This window comes from Pseudophryne corroboree, chromosome 6, assembly GCF_028390025.1.
Source record: "Pseudophryne corroboree isolate aPseCor3 chromosome 6, aPseCor3.hap2, whole genome shotgun sequence".
Lineage (NCBI taxonomy): Eukaryota > Metazoa > Chordata > Amphibia > Anura > Myobatrachidae > Pseudophryne > Pseudophryne corroboree.
In genome coordinates this window covers 564,737,855-564,758,272 of record NC_086449.1, presented here as the reverse complement: position 1 = coordinate 564,758,272, position 20,418 = coordinate 564,737,855, and the positions used below count along the sequence as shown (strand labels likewise).

At 45.0% G+C, this 20,418-nt stretch overlaps 1 protein-coding gene across 1 annotated transcript in view; it reads right to left on the bottom strand.

Moving 5' to 3' along the window:
• LOC134932925 (putative tetratricopeptide repeat protein 41) overlaps positions 1-20,418 on the bottom strand; it is a 244,185-nt gene that overhangs the window by 18,076 nt on the left and 205,691 nt on the right. The window contains exons 10-12 of the mRNA XM_063927785.1: positions 20,102-20,220; positions 16,993-17,173; positions 11,890-12,040 (exon numbers count right to left, since the gene is read on the bottom strand). Coding sequence (XP_063783855.1) covers positions 11,890-12,040; positions 16,993-17,173; positions 20,102-20,220 — 451 coding nt within the window. The remainder of the gene's footprint in view (positions 1-11,889; positions 12,041-16,992; positions 17,174-20,101; positions 20,221-20,418) is intronic.

Genomic DNA, 20,418 nt, shown 5'->3' with positions numbered 1-20,418 from the left:
CCACAGTTTGCAAAACAATAACAAAAAAATAATATGAAAGAAATACAAGAAAAAAGTTAAAAAACAAGGCAGGGGGGCTCACAACAGGAAAGAAAGGGATAGGGAGGGGGAGGGGAATATGGCTCAACAGTACTACATTTCACCTGGTTTTAATTAGCGATGTGCAGGTTCATAATTACTCGGTTCTTAACGCCAGAACTAACACAAGTTCGGATTTATCCGGATTTTTCTTATTGGCTAACCAAAACACGTGACATCTGAGAGCTAATAAGATGCCGTTTTGAGATCCGGGTAAATCCCAGTAAATCCGGGTAAATCCGAACCTGCTCATCTCTAGTTTTAATCAGCTAGAGCTAGAGAACCTGTGTAATTCATGAATGTCCCGGTTTAAAGGGATAGTATGGTAAGCCAGATCATACTCAATGTTTATAATATTTAAATATGCCATCATTATTACCACAGAAAATAAACACAATGACGTATACAGTGAGCACTGATATCACATTGGCCTAGGTACTTATACACTCTGGCCTGCTACAGGTACATATTCTAAAACACAGGTTCTCAAACTACACAGTGCATGTTTTGCAGGTCTCCTCACAGAATCACAAGTGAAATAATTAATTCCACCTGTGGACCTTTTAAAATGTGTCAGTGAGTAATTAATACACCTGTGCACCTGCTGGGTTACCTGCAAAACATGCACTGTGTGGGGTCCTGAGGACCGAGTCTGAGAACCTCTGTTCTAAAAACCTTAAATATACCAGCACATCCAACAGTAAACAGAAGACCCTGGTGCGTAAATGCATAAAGCGAAGCTTGCTTGTTTAACTACAAAATTTAAACCGGCATTCATGTTAAAAACAAAACACCAGTTTTAGAAAAATAGAGCAGATAGACTAGAAGACAATGGCATGCTGTAAGCATAATAAAACATAATAGACTGAAGAGACTTCAAAGTTAATTCCACCCAAAACATAAAGTTATTTTGGGTGGAAATGCATAAGCTACACATACATAGATGCCAATGACTACTTATCTATGTTCCAGCCCAGGAAGGCTAACCTTATGGACATTACATAAAAGCATTGTTCTTTGGGCCTAATTCAGATATATACGTAAACCCTATATTTTTGTATTTGCACATGCGCAGGAGTGGCACTGCGCATTGCTTACAATGCTCCAGTGGTGGTGTTTCGGGGTGTTGGTGAGGCAGTGACAAGCAGCTTTCCAGAAAGGGGACATTTTCTGGTGTGCTGAAGCCAGTGGCTGTGTCCTTAGATGCAGTTTTAGTGGCTCCAGCAACGTGAATTTGCTGGTTGTCCTGAGAAACCTGAGGGTTACTCAGATGACCATAGCCAGATTAAGTGGGGAGCACAGGGCATACTGTACCCCAGGCTCCCCTTTGTCAGGGGGGCCCCCTGTCGGAGCACACTGACATCACTAGCTTTCCCTCTTATGCAGCAGCAGAACCAGGCACCCAGAATGCAAGCAGGATAGTGGGGGTCATTCCGAGTTGTTCGCTCGTTATTTTTTTCTCGCAACGGAGCGATTAGTCGCTAATGCGCATGCGCAATGTACGCAGTGCGACTGCGCCAAGTAAATTTGCTATGCAGTTAGGAATTTTACTCACGGCATTACGAGGTTTTTTCTTCGTTCTGGTGATCGTAATGTGATTGACAGGAAGTGGGTGTTTCTGGGCGGAAACTGTCCGTTTTATGGGTGTGTGTGAAAAAACGCTACCGTTTCTGGGAAAAACGCGGGAGTGGCTGGAGAAACGGAGGAGTGTCTGGGCGAACGCTGGGTGTGTTTGTGACGTCAAACCAGGAACGACAAGCACTGAACTGATCGCACTGGCAGAGTAAGTCTCGAGCTACTCAGAAACTGCACAGAGAAGTCTTTTCGCAATATTGCGAATCTTTCGTTCGCAATTTTGATAAGCTAAGGTTCACTCCCAGTAGGCGGCGGCTTAGCGTGTGCAAAGCTGCTAAAAGCAGCTTGCGAGCGAACAACTCGGAATGACCCCCAGTATGCAGTGCAGGCAGAGTCACATGAGTATAAGGTTTCATGAGTTACTGACGGTGCTTTCCAACCAGAGGAGGGGTAGGAGGGTGGAGAAAGCTGTAAGTGACACAGGGATCCTAGCTTCTCCTCCTCCTCACCTGGGTGTCTGGATCCTGTGTGACCTGTTATCTAATATGGGTCTACAGAGAGAGAGAGATACACACAGAGAGTTCTACTTAGTCCTGTTCAAGTGTGTACAGAGGCTGTTGCTATTCTTGCATGTGACAAGATAAATTATCGATTCTATTTTTCTATGTGTACTTTTTAGGTTGTTTAAGTTGTCTTTTTTTCCACTACAAGAACATTTTGAAAAATAGTTGTCTTTTAATTGGGTGACGCTATAAACAGTACCCAGGCATTAGCAAACTATAGTACCCCTTTCACACGCCAATGCCGGATCCCACCTGGGAATTGGAAACGGTCATTCCCGGGTGGGATCCGACACTGGACCTAACTGCTGTCTTCCCAACCCGGCAATATGCCGGGCCAGTTGCCATAGCGGTGGGGGGTGGAGCTGGCAGTGGGGGCGGAGGCGGAGCTGGGAGATGAGCTTATCTCAGCGCCGCCTCTTCCCTATGTAGTGAACGGGTCCCGGGTTGCATCGACCTGGGAGCCTGTTCACGCTACCACTGATCCGGTATTCAACCCGGGAATAACACTGCTTTATTCCCGGGTTGAATTACCGGATTAGGCGACCCGGGAATTTGACCATGGCCCTTTCACACTGCATACAATATGCCGGGTCGATACCGGGTTATTTGTGCGGTGTGAAAGGGGTATTAGTTTAAATCTAATCTACAGTACACCATTGGTTTAAATTTAATATACACAATCCATACATCCTAACACGACCCATTCCAGGAGGGACAAAGTGTTCTCTCTCTATCTGCATTTCCTTCTCAAGTTATGATTGCAATCACCTCTATTGAAACACCTTTTGTATCAATTAAATAGTTCAACACGGGTGACACCAATCATATATTAAGAGGAAAGTTCAGATAGAAAGCATTTTGTCCCTCCTTGAATGGGTCATGTTGGGAGGTATGTACAATCTAATTTACCACCCCTACCCTTCCACCAGGGCTCCCTTGTTTTAAGTGCCCTGGCCACCCAGATGATCTGATGCTGCGTCTTAGGACACAGAAGCCTAGAGTGGGCATCTTTCTACTACAGATGCCTACTGCTGCTTTTGCATATTTTAGCACCGCTGCTGTATACAAAGATGAAGTGGCTGTCGCTATACTGTTTGCCGACATTGTGTTTTCAATAAAGAGTTTTAGAATCATAGGGAACCCTCCTCCATCCCACGTGATGATGTGAGACTCTGCAAATCTCATAATCAAAGCCATACCCCATCTGCGCAGTGCCATGTTTTGTGACACTGCATTGCGGCGGCAAGATCAAATGAGAGGATTTGCCTGCGGCGTTCACCACTGTGGCCATTTCCATCTACGCTCTGGGAGAAGAATAAAAGGTGGCAAGTATGGTGCAGATGCTATGTTTGTGCATGCAAGTGGAATACTGTATCATTTTGCATGTAGCATACAAAAACTGGGCAGCCTTATTTCTCTTACGTCCTAGAGGATGCTGGGGACTCCGTTTGGACCATGGGGTATAGACAGGCTCCGCAGGAGACATGGGCACTATAAAGAACTTTAGAATGGGTGTGCACTGGCTCCTCCCTCTATGCCCCTCCTCCAGACCTCAGTTAGATCCTGTGCCCAGAGGAGACTAGAGGCACTACAGGGGAGCTCTCCTGAGTTTCTCTGAAAAAATAATTTTGTTAGGTTTTTTATTTTCAGGGAGCACTGCTGGCAACAGGCTCCCTGATCGTGGGACTGAGGGGAGAGAAGCAGACCTACTTAACTGATAGGCTCTGCTTCTTAGGCTACTGGACACCATTAGCTCCAGAGGGTCGGAACGCAGGTCTCACCCTCGCCGTTCGTCCCGGAGCCGCGCCGCCGTCCTCCTCACAGAGCCGGATGATAGAAGCTGGGTGAGTAGCAGAAGAAAGAAGACTTCAAAGGTGGCAGAAAACTTCAGTTCTTCAGTGAGGTAACGCGCAGCGCCATTGCTCCCACACACACACACACACACACACACACACACACACACCAGCGAGCACTGTAAGGGTGCAGGGCGCAGGGGGAGCGCCCTGGGCAGCAATGAATAGCCTCAAGGGACACTGGCAGCTGTACATATACTGCGGAGGCAGTATATTATTTACCCCCGCCAGGTTTTTTGATTGTTTGAGCGGGACCGAAGCCCGCCGCTGTAGGGGCGGGGCTTGATCCTCCAGCACTAACCAGCGCCATTTTCTCCACAGCACATGCAGAGAAGCTGGTTCCCCGGACTCTCCCCTGCTGAACACGATCACAGAGGACAAAAAGAGGGGGGGGGGCACTTTTTATTGGCGCAGTGAGTGTATATTATATAATTGTATAAAAGCGCTGTTTCTCTGGGAATTTGGTTTCCAGTGTCAGTTGGCGCTGGGTGTGTGCTGGCATACTCTCTCTCTGTCTCTCCAAAGGGCCTTATTGGGGAACTGTCTCCATATAGATATCTCCCTGAGTGTGTGGGGGTGTCGGTACTCGTGTGTCGGCATGTCTGAAGCGGAAGGCTCTTCTAAGGAGGAGGTGGAGCAGATGATTGTGGTGTCTACGTCAGCAACGCCGACACATGATTGGATGGATATGCTGAATGTTTTAAATGCAAATGTGGCTTTGTTACATAAGAGATTGGACAAAGCAGAGTCCAGGGATAATACAGGTAGTCAATCAATGGCTTTGACGGTGTCACAGGGCCCTTCAGGGTCTCAAAAACGTCCCCTGTCCCAAATAACAGACACTGATACCGACACGGATTCTGACTCCAGTGTCGACTACAATGATGCGAGGTTACACCCAAGGGTGGCCAAGAGTATTCATTGTATGATTATTGCAATAAAAGATGTTTTGCATATCACGGATGACCCCTCTGTCCCTGAGGTAACTTTTCCTCCATCTCATGAGCAGAACGAGTTATTTGAAAAGGCTTGGGAAACTCCAGACAAGAAGCTGCAGATTCCCAAAAGAATTCTTATGGCGTATCCTTTCCCTGCGAAGGACAGGTTGCGGTAGGAATCTTCACCCAGGGTGGACAAGGCGTTAACGCGCTTGTCCAAAAAGGTGGCGCTACCGTCTCCAGACACAGCAGCCCTCAAGGATCCTGCTGATCGCAGACAGGAAACTACCTTAAAATCAATTTATACACATACAGGGACCTTGCAATAGCGTCGGCTTGGGTTTGTAGCGCTGTAGCAGCTTGGACTGATACCTTGTCAGCTGACTTTGATACCCTAGATAGGGATACCATTTTATTGACCTTAGGTCACATAAAAGACGCAGTCTTGTATATGAGAGACGCTCAGGGAGACGTTGGTCTGCTAGGTTCGAGAGCCAACGCCATGGCAATTTCTGCTAGGCGAGCCCTGTGGACCCGCCAATGGTCGGGTGATGCCGACTCAAAGAAGCATATGGAAGAAGTTTTACCTTACAAAGGTGAGGATTTATTTGGGGAAGGTCTCGCAGACCTGGTTTCCACAGCTGCCGCGGGTAAATCTACCTTTTTACCTTATGTTTCTCCACAGCAAAAGAAGAAAACGCCGCAATATCAGATGCAGTCCTTTCGATCGCATAGGTCCAGAAGAGGTCGGGGTTCTTCCTTCCTCGCCAGAGGTAAGGGTAGAGGGAAAAAACTGCCTGCTACGGCTAGTTCCCAGGAGCAGAAGTTCTCCCTGGCTTCTACTAAATCCACAGCATGAAGCTGGGACTCCACTGGGGGAGTCCGCCCCGGTGGGGGCACGTCTTCGACTCTTCAGCCACGTCTGGGTTCGGTCAAACGTGGATCCTTGGGCAATGGAAATTGTATCCCAAGGCTACAAGCTGGAATTCGAAGACGTGCCTCCTCGCCGTTTTTTCAAATCGGCTTTACCAGCTTCTTCCCCAGACAGGGAGATAGTGTTAGCTGCGATTCAAAAACTGTGTCAACAACAAGTGGTTGTCGAGGTTCCCCTAGTTCAACAGGGGAAGGGGTACTACTCAACCGTATTTGTGGTCCCGAAACCGGATGGTTCGGTCAGACCCATTCTAAATTTAAAATCCCTAAACCTGTACTTAAAAAAGTTCAAATTCAAGATGGAATCGCTCAGGGCGGTTATCTCCAGCTTGGAAGGGGGGATTTTATGGTATCTCTAGACATAAAGCATGCATACCTTCATGTCCCCATATATCCCCCTCATCAGGCAACCCTGAGATTCGCTGTCCAGGACTGTCATTACCAGTTTCAGACGTTGCCGTTTGGGCTTTCCACGGCCCCGAGGATTTTCACCAAGGTAATGGCGGAAATGATGGTGCTCCTGCGCCGACAGGGAGTCACAATTATCCCATAATTGGACGATCTCCTGATAAAAGCGAGATCGAGAGATTAGTTGCTGAAAAGCGTGTCACTCTCCCTGAGTGTGCTGCAGCAGCATGGCTGGATTCTAAATCTTCCAAAGTCGCAGTTGGTTCCAACGACTCGGCTATCTTTCTTGGGCATGATTCTGGACACGGAACAAAAGAGGGTTTTTCTCCCAGTGGAAAAAGCCCAGGAACTCCAGAACATGGTCAGAGACCTGTTAAAACCGAAAAGAGTGTCAGTCCATCAATGCACTCGAGTTCTGGGGAAAATGGTGGCATCCTACGAGGCCATCCCCTTCGGCAGGTTTCATGCGCGGACGTTTCAGTGGGACCTTCTGGACAAGTGGTCCGGCTCCCATCTTCAACTTCATCAAAAAATAAGCCTGTCCCCCAGGGCCAGGGTGTTTCTCCTGTGGTGGCTGCAGAGTGCTCACCTTCTAGAGGGTCGCAGGTTTGGCATTCAAGACTGGGTTCTGGTGACCACGGACGCGAGCCTCCGAGGATGGGGTGCAGTCACACAAGGAAGAAACTTTCAGGGGATATGGTCAAGCCAGGAGGCTTGTCTAAACATCAATGTACTGGAATTGAGGGCCATATACAACGGCCTTCGTCAAGCGGAGAATCTCCTTCGCGCCCTACCGGTTCTGATTCAATCAGACGTCGCAGCCGTGGCTCATGTAAACCGCCAAGGCGGGACAAGGAGCAGAGTGGAAATGGCGGAAGCCACCAGGATTCTTCGCTGGTCGGAAAATCACGTAAGCGCTCTGTCAGCTGTATTCATTCCGGGTGTGGACAACTGGGAAGCAGACTTCCTCAGCAGACACGATCTCCATCCAGGAGAGTGGGGACTCATCAAGAAGTTTTTGCAGAGATAACAGATCGTTGGGGACTTCCTCAAATAGACATGATGGCGTCACGCCTCAAATAGAAGCTTCGGAGGTATTGTGCCAGGTCAAGGGACCCTCAGGCAGTAGCAGTGGACGCCCTGGTGACACCGTGGGTGTTTCAGTCGGTCTATGTGTTCCCTCCTCTGCCACTCATCTCAAAGATATTGAGAATCATAAGACGAAAAAGAGTGCGGACAATACTCATTGTTCCAGATTGGCCTCGAAGGGCCTGGTATTCAGATCTTCAGGAAATGCTCACAGAATATCTGTGGCCTCTTCCTCTCAGAGAGGACCTGTTGCAACAGGGGCCCTGCGTGTTCCAAGACTTACCGCGTTTACGTTTGACGGCATGGCGGTTGAACACCGAATCCTAGCTGGGAAAGGCATTCCGGAAGAAGTTATGCCTACTCTGATAAAGGCTAGGAAGGAGGTGACGGCGAAACATTATCACCGTATCTGGAGAAAGTATGTATCTTGGTGTGAGGCTAAGAATGCTCCTACGGAAGATTTCCATCTGGGCCGTTTTCTCCACTTTCTGCAGACAGGAGTGGATATGGGCCTTAAATTGGGCTCCATTAAAGTACAGATTTCGGCCCTATCGATTTTCTTTCAGAAGGAATTGGCTTCTCTCCCAGAAGTTCAGACTTTTGTAAAGGGAGTGCTGCACATGCAACCTCCTTTTGTGGCTCCTGTGGCACCATGGGACCTTAACGTGGTGTTACAGTTCCTGAAATCTCACTGGTTTGAGCCCCTTCAAACAGTGGAATTTAAATTTCTCACTTGGAAGGTGGTCATGTTGTTGGCCTTGGCGTCTGCAAGGCGGGTGTCTGAATTGGCGGCTTTGTCTCACAAAAGCCCCTATCTGATTTTTCATGTGGATAGAGCGGAGTTGAGGACTCGTCCTCAATTTTTGCCTAAGGTGGTTTCTTCATTTCATATGAACCAACCTATTGTGGTACCGGTGGCTACGGGTGACTTGGAGGATTCCAAGTCCCTGGATGTAGTCAGGGCCTTAAAAATTTATGTAGCCAGGACGGCTTGGGTTAGGAAGACAGAGGCACTGTTTGTCCTGTATGCAGCCAACAAGTTTGGCGCTCCTGCTTCTAAGCAGACTATTGCTCGCTGGATATGTAACACGATTCAGCAAGCTCATTCTACGGCTGGATTGCCGTTACCAAATTCGGTAAAGGCCCACTTCACTAGGAAGGTGGGTTCGTCTTGGACGGCTGCCCGAGGCGTCTCGGCATTACAGCTTTGCAGAGCGGCGACTTGGTCGGATTCAAACACTTTTGCAAAATTCTACAAGTTTGATACCCTGGTCGATGAGGACCTCATGTTTACTCAATCGGTGCTGCAGAGTTATCCGCACTCTCCCGCCCGGTCTGGAGCTTTGGTATAATCCCCATGGTCCTTACGGAGTCCCCAGCATCCTCTAGGACGTAAGAGAAAATAAGATTTTAAACCTACCGGTAAATCTTTTTCTCCTAGTCCGTAGAGGATGCTGGGCGCCCGTCCCAGTGCGGACATATTTCTGCAAGACTTGTATATAGTTATTGCTTACATAAGGGTTATGTTACAGTTTTGATCAGTCTCTGACTGATGCTGTTTTGTTTCATACTGTTAACAGGTTAGTATATTCCATGTTATACGGTGTGGTTGGTGTGGGCTGGTATGAATCTTGCCCTTAGATTAACAAAATCCTTTCCTCGTACTGTCCGTCTCCTCTGGGCACAGTTCTCTTACTGAGGTCTGGAGGAGGGGCATACAAGGAGGAGCCAGTGCACACCATTCTAAAGTTCTTTATAGTGCCCATGTCTCCTGCGGAGCCCGTCTATACCCCATGGTCCTTACGGAGTCCCCAGCATCCTCTACGGACTAGGAGAAAAAGATTTACCGGTAGGTTTAAAATCTTATTTTTTACACTGTAATACAAAGATGAGGTAGGACACATCGTTTACAATTATAAATCTATCTGCATTTACATATCTGAATTTATGTTTACCATATGGAACCCCATGAAAAACGGAAACTTTCCTTTAGGATATAAGGAGTGTATGTTACGTGGTGCAAAAGTAACTTTAACTCAGTAGTGTGCACTTGTGCGCATGTCTCCCTTGATGGGACACTGATACAGAATCTGATTCAGAAAATAGGTACATTTCCTAATATAAACAGGGATGTAGTTATGTGACAGGTGGTCTCCACAATACCTACGCCGGAATCCTGCCCATTGGTATGCCGACCAACAGGGACTATTCCCACTCCTGGGTATCCATGACACCCATAGAGTGGGAATACAACAGCTCGCCGCCGAGTCCACAAGGGGCTTCGTTGCGCTCCCCCCCTCGCCCTACCTTGCCGGGCATCTAAAAGCCAGGATCCCAGCATCGGTATTGTGATCCCAACCCTATAAATAATAGGCTGTCTATAGAGCAGGAACTCACAAAATCAGACAGCTACAACTTCAGGATGATGAGTATTTTAATGGCCTTGACTTGTGTTTCCACCCTAACCACCTCTCATACCCACTGCTATGAAACATACAGTGGGGCAAAAAAGTATTTGGGCAGCCACCGATTGTGCAAGTTGACCCACTTAAGAAAATTAGAGAGGTCTGTAATTTCCATCTTAGGTACACTTCAACTATGAGAGACACAATCTGAAAAAAAAAAAAAGGAAATCACATTTGTATGATTTTTAAACAATTTACTTGTATATTCTTGTGGAAAATAAATATTTGGACACCTACCAAGCAGCAAGATTTCTGGCTCTCAAAGACCTGTTACTTTTTCTTTAAGAAGCTCTTCTATCCTCCACTCGTTACCTGTATAAATGGCATCTGTTTGAACTGGTTATCTGTATAAAAGACACCTGTCCACACCCTCAAACAGTCAGACTGCTACCTCTCCACCATGGCCAAGACCAGAGAGCTGTCTAAGGACACCAGGGACAAAATTGTAGAGCTGCACAAGGCTGGGATGAGCTACTCGACAATAGGCAAGCAGCTTGGTGAGAAGAGATCAACTGTTGGCGCAATTATTAAAAAATGGAAGAAATACAAGATCACTGACAATCTCCCTCGACCTGGGGCTCCATGCAAGATCTCACCTCGTGGGGTATCAATGATCTTGAGAACGGTGAGGAATCAGCCCAGAACTACACGGGGGGACCTGGTCAATGACCTCAAGAGAGCTGGGACCACAGTCACAAAGGTTACCATTAGTAACACACTACGTCGTCATGGATTGAAATCATGCAGCGCCCGAAAGGTCCCCCTGCTAAAGCCAGCACATGTCCAGGCCCATCTAAAGTTTGCCAGTGACCATCTGGATGATCCAGAGGAGGATTGGGAGAATGTAATGTGGTCAGATGAGAGCAAAATCAAACTTTTTGGTATAAACTCCACTCGCCGTGTTTGGAGGGAGAAGAATGATGAATGGCATCCTAAGAACAGCATACCCACTGTGAACCATTGGGATGGAAACATCATGATTTGGGGCTGCTTTTCTGCAAAGGGGACAGGACGACTGATCCGTATTAAGGAGAGGATGAGTGGGGCCATGTATCATGAGATTTGGGGCAAAAACCTCCTTCCCTCAGTAAGATGGAACGTGGCTGGGTCTTCCAGCATGACAATGACCCCAAACACACCGGCAACTAAGGAGTGGCTCCGTAAGAAGCATTTCAAGGTCTTGGAGTGTCCAGACCTCAACCCAATAGAAAATCTGTGGAGGGAGTTGAAAGTCCGTGTTGCCCGGCAACAATCCCAAAACATGACAGATCTAGATAAGATCTGCATGGAAGAGTGGGCCAAAGTACCTGCTACAGTGTGTGCAAACCTGGACAAGAACTACAGGAAACGTTTGACCTCTGTAATTGCCAACTGAGGTTATATTACAAAGTATTGAGTTAAACTTTTGGATTGTCCAAATATTTATTTTCCACAAGAATATACAAATACATTGTTTAAAAATCATACAATGCGATTTCCTAGTGTTTTTTTTTTTTTTTTTTCAGATTCTGTCTCTCACAGTTGAAGTGTACCTATGATGGAAATTACAGACCTCTCTCATCTTTTTAAGTAGGTCAACTTGCACAATCGATGGCTGTCCAAATACTTTTTTGCCCCACTGTAATTAATTTGAGAAAGGCCATCTGTATATTCTGTTCCATGCCCTTGCATGCCATTTGTATGTATTACGATACCCTTAGGGGGACATTTACTAAGCAGTGATAAGAACGGAGAAGTGAGACAGTGGAGAAATTTCCCCATCAACCAATCAGCAGCTCTGTATCATTTTATAGTATGCAAATTATAGATGTTACTTCAGTGCTGATTGGTTGCCATGGGCAACTTCTCCACTGGCTCACTTCTCCGCTCTTATCACTGCTTAGTAAATGTACCCCTTAATGTGTAATATAATGTCAAGTCACACATAAAGTATAATAAAAAAAATGATCTGCCCAAATATAGATTTGAATAGCGAACTTGAATTTACCTCTGGAGTCCTTTACAAAGTTTCACAGCAGCCTGTTCATAAGGCCCATGGGTGTATAAGTGGAACTGTTCAATAGTGTTTTCAAGCATTTGACTGCGCTGTTCAAAGCATCTTCTGGTATTCAAGGTGGCTTTTAAACACAACAGGCGTTCTAATCAGAAAAACATAGTAATTATACATAACTGTAACTGAATGGATAAGATTGTGAAACATAGAGTCACTTTATTTTGGGCATGGTGAGATACTCTCTTTATAGTTGTTGACAATCTATGTGATGGTGTGTTACATACAGTAGCTGTGTGCCTGAATGTGTGGATGATTAATTTATGAAGCACATAATCCACATATGCTATCACTTTTCAGGGCAGCTTGCCATGTTCCTTAGTCACTGTAATCCACCATGGGGGTAATTCTGAGTTGATCGCAGCAGGATTTTTGATAGCAGATGGGCAAAACCATGTGCACTGCAGGTAAGTCAGATATAACATGTGCAGAGAGAGTTAGATTTGGGTGTGGTGCGTTCAATCTGCAATCTAAATTGCAGTGTAAAAATAAAGCAGCCAGTATTTACCCTGCACAGAAACAAAATAACCCACCCAAATCTAACTCTCTCTGCAAATGTTATATCTGCCCCCCCTGCAGTGCACATGGTTTTGCCCAACTGCTAAAGAATTTCCTGCTGCGATCAACTTCGAATTACCCCCCATATCTCCACGCACACATGAGGACTCCAATTATTGTTTTCTTTATTATTCCCATCATCTTTTATATCCATCCCTATAGAAGCCGGCAGTGTGTCCAGTTCATTTACCACTCCTCCGCACATAGGGCAGGCTCAAGGCATGTTCTAGAAGTGTGGCTGTACAAGGGTGCACCACTAAGGGGGCGTACCACGCAGTGCACTGATTGAATCCCACTGAAAGGAGCCATAAGTACTGTCATATTGTATTTATAGTGCTGTTATTTACACATTAAGGATAATGGATATTTATAATAAATGTGTAAAATCACTATAGTTCTGGTATCACATTTGATGGCACAACTATGCCAAGACTGGCCACATCCTGGGTCATCATAAACAGATGCTAGCTGATTCCTCTTTTGGCTTCCAGTGACTGAGTGTTTGCATGTGTGTAGTGTAAAGTGAGACGGGTACTCACATCTAGTATGTAGTGGTATACTCACTTGCTACATCTCGGGGCTATAAAGGGAAATGTGTGGGAGCAAATAATAGTGTGTAGGCATGAAAGGGGGTCATTGGAAGCCCTTGGGCATATGGTGCTTGCAGTGTGCTCGGGGGATGTGGAGATACAGTATAGACAACTAAAATCACCATTATTATCCAGTATTTACACGACCAGTTGGGGTGTGCAATTTGATTAAATTATATTAGTGATTTCATCCTTCCTCTAAAGTGCTTCTTAAAATTATTTTTTTCACTGTGTAATTATCTAATTGTAAGAGCATATGTGGCACTAATGGGGGCATATGGATCACTACTGGGGCATATTATTAACTCTTTCGCACTACTGTGGCGGTGGGGGCATATGAGGCACTACTGTGGGAGCATATGAGGCACTACTGTGGGGGCATATGAGGCACTACTATGGGGGTATATTGGGCACAACTGTGGTGGCGGGCACATGAGTCTTCATAGTTATTTGTTTCACTTTTGTGAAATCATTTTTCTATTAAAAGCAAGTTAATATTTTTCCTGTTAATAATAATAATAGTGTGGCAAATGGGACATTCATTTGCATCAGGCGATATAAGACTTGTATGCAATGTCTACGTGTATATTGTAATGGAGTCTGTGACAAAACATGGTTGCCAGCCTGTCCTCTAAGTGAACCCATAGCTACATACAGTAGATATGGGAGTAGAGGACACTGATGTATAGTGGGGAGTCAGAGGTTAGTTTATGGCCCTTACCTTATCTAAGAAGCTATAAACTATACTTAGGAGCAACATTACAGAAAGCCAGGCCAGGTCAAGAAACCTGACCTCTTCAAACTTAAAAGAAAGACAGCTGTTGAAAGTGAAACCAAAGTAAATCTGGTTTCTCACAGCCCAGGTACACAGCATTGAGAGAGTTAAGGAAACGGTGGGGGCTGCAGCTGTGAGGGGGCTTTATCTGCCCCTCTCACACATACTGTGGTTCATTTCTGAGGGAACAGCCAAGAGCTGAGAATGCACCATATATCTTACACTGTGAAATCCCTCCACACAGAAGACATACCTGCTGATGAGTAAGTTAGGTTTCTGAAATTATTATCCTCTTTTGTTTAATTGAAATTTTATCCTAATCGGTGTGTACTTTTAAATATTTCTCATAATCTTTGTAACTCTTTTTTGTAACTAAAGCTCTGAAGATATTCTTGAAATTAAACACCTAATTTTTAGTTCTGGTGTGTGTACTTATGCCCAAAGGCCTCATGGTCCATGTTATCATTTTGTGACGTATTAATAATTGTGTGTTTAGGCCGAAGCAAAGACAGCCTTCGTTTAGTCGCTAAAATCTTCTTGCTGGTGGCAGTTTCGGGTTTAAAGTAATCCAGTAGTCAAGCACGGCGATTCTCAGATTGGTGTATCTGGAGAATCGTCCGGTGGTCGTGACAAATAGTATTATTTATAATTGTACTTTAATGTAGGGGGGTAGGGGCAGTACAAAGACTCTTGCTCAGGGTGATAGTAGACCTGGAGCTGACCCTCCATGGGGGCAGATGTATTAAGCCTGGAGAAGTGATAAAGTGGAAGGTGATAACGCACCAGCCAATCAGCTCCAAACTGTCAATTTACATTTTGGGTTTGAAAAATGAGAGTTAGGAGCTGAGTGGCTGGTGCGTTATCACCTTCCATATTATCACTTCTCCAGGCTTAATACATCTGCCCTAAAGCCTACTCATGTACCTTTTGTATCACTTTCCTATTTTACTATTGGGTTGCAAACTTTGTGAGCAGGACCCTAGCTATCGGGCATATTTATTATTATTTTCAGTAACATTATGTGAAAATGGGTGTTTTCACACCCATTTCACATTATTTTAGTATAACCTGAATGTACTAAAGGGCAAGTGGAGGATAACTCACAAAATTATCCTCCCAGTCCTTAAATTTGCATTTTTTTCAGTAACCAAGTTGCTTTTCACATACTTTTAATGGGAAAGGTGATCTGCCCAAATTTACTAAAATCAAATTTAAAAAATATACCACAAGGGGCCCTGTGATAATAACGCTATCTCCAGATAGCATTATCAGGCATTCCCTCTGGTTCCTCTACTCTACTTCAGCCTTCCCTGCATAATCACAGTGAAGTCTGAGCTTGGAGATGCTGCCTGTGATCAGCCATATGTGTCTAAATAGACCACAGGCTGGCCACTGATAGATAGATTTAAAAAAAAAAAAGTTAAAAAAGAAAATAATAAAATAAAACTTACCCACATGCTGCTGCAGCCATGGATTGGTGCTTGGCTCCTTCTCTGTGTGTCCCTGGTCAGCTGATGCTGTGAAACTCTCATTTTACAGCAAAGATGCTGGCCGTGAGTTTCACAGCAGCAGCTAACCGGAGACACACAGAGAAGAAACTGGATACCGATCCATGGCTGAAGGAGCGTGCATAGGGTTACCACCTCATCCCTTTCATTCTGGACACATATTAATTACACAGGTTCTGTGGCTGATTAAAACCAGGTGAAATGGAGTCTTGAAGTCAGCCAGCCACAGAACATGTGTAATTAATATGTGTCCAGACTTAAAGGGATGAGGTAGTAACCCTAAGCGTGCAGGTAAGTGCTAGTTCAGTGGGGGTCATGCGGGAGGGGGGAAGGGGTCACAAGGGGAAAGGGAGGTAGGCAGCTGCTCATGCGCGGTCACACACCCAAGTTATTTTTTGTGAAATATACCCTGAAAAATTGAGATGACAGGATTCGCAAGCTCTGTCCCTACATGCAATATTTGATACAACCCTGCAATGTATTCAAATATCTCAATGTGAATTTGGGTATATTTATCACATCCTATCCACATCTGAGATGCAGATTGTGATAAGTATGCCCTTATATACCGTAAGTCATGTTAATGTAACATATCTAAGGTATACTTGTTTGAGCTCTAACCAGGGCTGGTTCTAGCCCTTGTGGCGCCCCAGGCAAAAATAGGGGCGTGGCTTCATAAAGGGGTGTTGTCAGGTATGCCCCCTGTAGAGTTATGCCCCCGTTTGTGCCCCCTGTAGCGTTGTGCCCCAGTTGGTGCCCCCTAGTTTGTGCTGCTTACAAAAAAATTATTAATTCACACTCACCATCCCCACTCCTGATTCCCGACCACTGCTGACCTCCGTCTCCGGCCGCTAGCGCCGCTCCTCTGATCTATGGGAGAGACGTCATGACATCTCTCCCATAGCACAGCATAGACACTAGAGGTCAATTATGACCCCTAGCGTCTATGTGCCGCTCCCACAATGCCGTGTGGTGCGCGATTACGTCATCGCGCACCGCACAGCAGTCACAGCACAGCACCAGGGTCACCACCAGTAGCGGATCTTGCCATGGCAACGGCAAAAATCCTGTGTGCCCGTAGCAAGATCCGCTACTGGCTCTAACAGAACTATAATGTACAATGCTGCGCATTGCCCTTTCTGGATAAAACATAACCAGGGATGCACAAAATCAAGGATTCGGTCAAATATTTGTTTTCCTTTTTTAGCAAGATTCTAGTTTCCAGGATTCAGGCAGCACAATCCAAATTCTGATGTGTCTGCTAATTCAGGCCATCACTATTGCTAAGCCGTCATTATAGTTATCGTTAAGATGTTAGCACTTAGGGATCTGATACCACTGGGTGTGTGGCAGGTAATGTTACAATTGGGACTTATGGACACAGGGGGTGTTAGCTTAAAAAAAGAAAACGCCAATTTTTATGACGCGTTTGTCAAGCAAAAAAAAGATCAGCAATATGGTCTCAGCACACAATGGTGTTGTCCTGTAATCCTATGAACAGGATGCAACCTATTTGTTGAAATTGTGACTTTATTGAACATATAATATATATTTTCTGTGTAGAAGATGAGGGATGAAACACACAGGTGAATGGGTTGCCATGACGTACCTCTGAGTTTCAGCAATTTGCAATTATTCTCTAGGTCATCAGCGGTAAAACAGTGAAGGTTATCCAGTGCATTATTATAGCAAAGAATTGCTTCTTGCCAGGACCCAATGTCTCGATACAAATCTCCAGCAATTTTCTGTGACCATAACAGTACTTTATTGTTTATGCCTTCCGATGACGTCTAAACAAAACAAGTAAGATGGCGAAGAAGAGAATTGCAGGGAAAATAACCACATGAAAATGCACAATATGCTGTGATTACTATTCAAAGTCAACATTGGGGGTCATTCTGAGTTGATCGCTAGCTGCCGATGTTCGCTGCGTAGCGATCATTTAAAAAAACTGCAAAACTATGCATGCGTATCGGGTGCAATGCGCACACGCGGCGTACGGGTACAAAGAGCATTGTTGTTTTGCATTGCTTATAGCAACGATTCCATTTGCACAGCCGAATGCAAGGAGATTGACAGGAAGTGGAATTTATGGGTGTCAACTGACCGTTTTCAGGGAGTGTTTGGAAAAACGCAGGCGTGGCTGGGCGTTTGCTGGGTGGGTATCTGACGTTAATTCCGGGACCTTCATCGCTGCAATCTTCGCACAGAATAAGTAACTACAGGGCTGGTCTTGTTCTGCACAAAATGTGTTTGTTCCCGCTCGGCTGCACAGGCGTTCGCACACTTGCAAAGCGAAAATACACTTCCCCGTGGGCAGTGACTATGCGTTTGCACGACTGCTAAAAGTAGATAGCGAGCGATCAACTCGGAATGAGGGCCATTATACAATAACTGTAATACATTTGGGAAACTTTAAAACTTTGAAAATGAGTCCTAAGACACAGGTAAGTGCTGCTCATTTCATACCAATTATATGTTAGACATCTTTTATATAGCACCCACATAATATGCAGCATTTTACAGAGAATATTTAAACATTCTCATCAGTCACTTACGAGTGGAGTACATATTATGGAAGGAATTCAATCAGCTATAGTAATTTACCGCAGAATAATTGATCCCCCGCTGCTATCCATTTCCCCCAAAGTCAGCCTGCAGCACTGCACTTAACTCATATTTATTTTTGGACTCAAAAAGATATACGTGATAATTAACCAGTTATCAGGTGCAAACAGTGGGTTAACACGTAGGTCTGGGAACTTTTCCTAGATTCTATGTGTTAACGCCTGTTAACAGATAATTTATCAGGTGACAAAAAAGGGCTGTCCTTTCTCCAACATGTATAGGATATATTATTTTATTCAAATATTAGTGAAAACATGATTATTTAATTTAATATTAATGCAATATTATTCATTAAATATAGAGGCATTATTACGTAATTAATAATTGGTGTATAAAAATGTTATATAGCCGTAAAATAATAAATGCTTCCTCCATCATTAAAATACATTTTTAAATACTAGTTAACAAATAATTACTATTGCCCCTTTAATATAATTAATAATATTTTTCTGCTAATATATTAAGAAAATAATATTTCCATCCTAAGAAAATTCTCAATGAAACAGTTGTTAACTTTTTTTTTTTAATAATTGCATTCATTACAAGTGTATTGTGATTCCTCTCCTGCTGATTGGCCAGATAAATGCACTGGTTTTAAGGCGTTTTTATGTCAGATATTTATTTAGAACTTGTTTTTTATTTTCACACTAGCAAGGTCTATGTTAATAATCATCCTCATTAGCACAGATCATGCACCAGCCCTTGAGAAGCTGCAATAGATACGGCCTGGTGTATAAGCGCCTGCGTTCAATGGGGGTCATTCCGACCTGATCGCTCACTGCAGTTTGTCGCAGCGCAGCGATCGGGTTGGAACTGCGCAGTGCGCCGGCGCATGACAGTCATCGTTGCCTAGCGATCGCCTCTGAGACAGAGGCAGTCGCTGGGTGGGAGGGGGCTCGACGGCGGCGTTAAGCCGCTGTTTAGGGGGAGCGGTCCGGCCAACGCAGGACGGACCTTTGGGGGGGGCCGCGGCGGCTGCGTGACATCTTACACAGCCGCTGCGGCCAGCGGCAGCAACGAACAACTCCGGGCCAGCCGCAGGAGCTGCGCTGGCCGGGAGTTACTCCAGAGATACAAAAGCATCGCCGCTGTGCGAGGCTTTTGTATTTGTGCGGGGGGCCCCTTTGTGCGGGGGACTGACATGTTGAGCGGACTAGCCCTGTTTTGGGCGTCCCCCCGCATGCACCATCATACATCTCCTCACTCATCTCAAAATATCTCCCTACCAGACCCCTCCGCTCTGCACAAGATCTGCGTCTCTCATGCAGATGTATTACCTGTTCCCACTCAAAATTACAGGACTTTACCCGGGCTTCACCCACTCTGTGGGTTGCCCTCCCACGCACAATAAGACTCTCCACTAGTCTCCAAACCTTTAAACATTCCCTGAAAACTCACATCTTCAGACAAGCCTACCAAATTCCTGACCCACCCACATAACCTTCAATGCTTCCCTATCCAGTTACATTCCCTCTGCACAGTCCCCATAACCTCACATTTTGTCTTCCAACATTGCTGGGTGATCATATCATATACAACCCATTAAGAACCTAGCAATCTGGGGAACCATTATGTAACAGGTAGCATCTATCCTTGTGTATCAATGCCTATTTCCCTCTAGATTGTAAGCTTGCGAGCAGGGCCTTCCTACCGCTATGTCTGTCTTTGCCCTGTTTTGTTCTATAACTGTTCTAATTGTAAAGCGCAACGGAATATGCTGCGCTATATAAGAAACTGCTAATAAATAATAATAAATAAATAAATGTCAGGGAAGATGATCGTAGCTGTGCTATATTTAGCACAGCTACGATCAACTCGGAATGACCCCCAATGGACAGACTTCTGTGAACACACCTTTACTGTGCACTGCTTATGATTACTTGTCACTTCCTTCCCTTGTCCAGGTTCTATATATGGAAAGCGTTGCAATTTTAAGATGTGTGGAGGTTTTCATGTCCATGTTTCTGCTCGCATGCGCAGAACAGGAAATGCATAGAGTGCTTATGCTAAGCAAGCAGTGTATGCCCAACTAAACATCAGCATCTATGTATTCTAAGAGCCCATGCACTTTATTGATGATGACTACTCACCAGAAGACATTCAATAGATGACAGTATTGCCAGGGCTTCTTTGGTCTTACCAATTTCTTTAAGGCACTGGGCAGCAAAGGACATTACTCTGCCCTGATCAGCCAATTCATCTGGGTGTTCTGTGATATCAAATGTCAATAAATGTTGGAGCTCATGTTAATAAAGGCTGCAGAATATACATAAAACAGGTATCTGAATTTGAATAAAGTACAACTAAAATTGGCCCATTCTGAATTCACTCACATTGACCAAGGTTTATTGTGCTAAGGGCCTTAAGGGGGTGCTGACGGGAGAGATGTGTGCTGAGCGATCTTAAC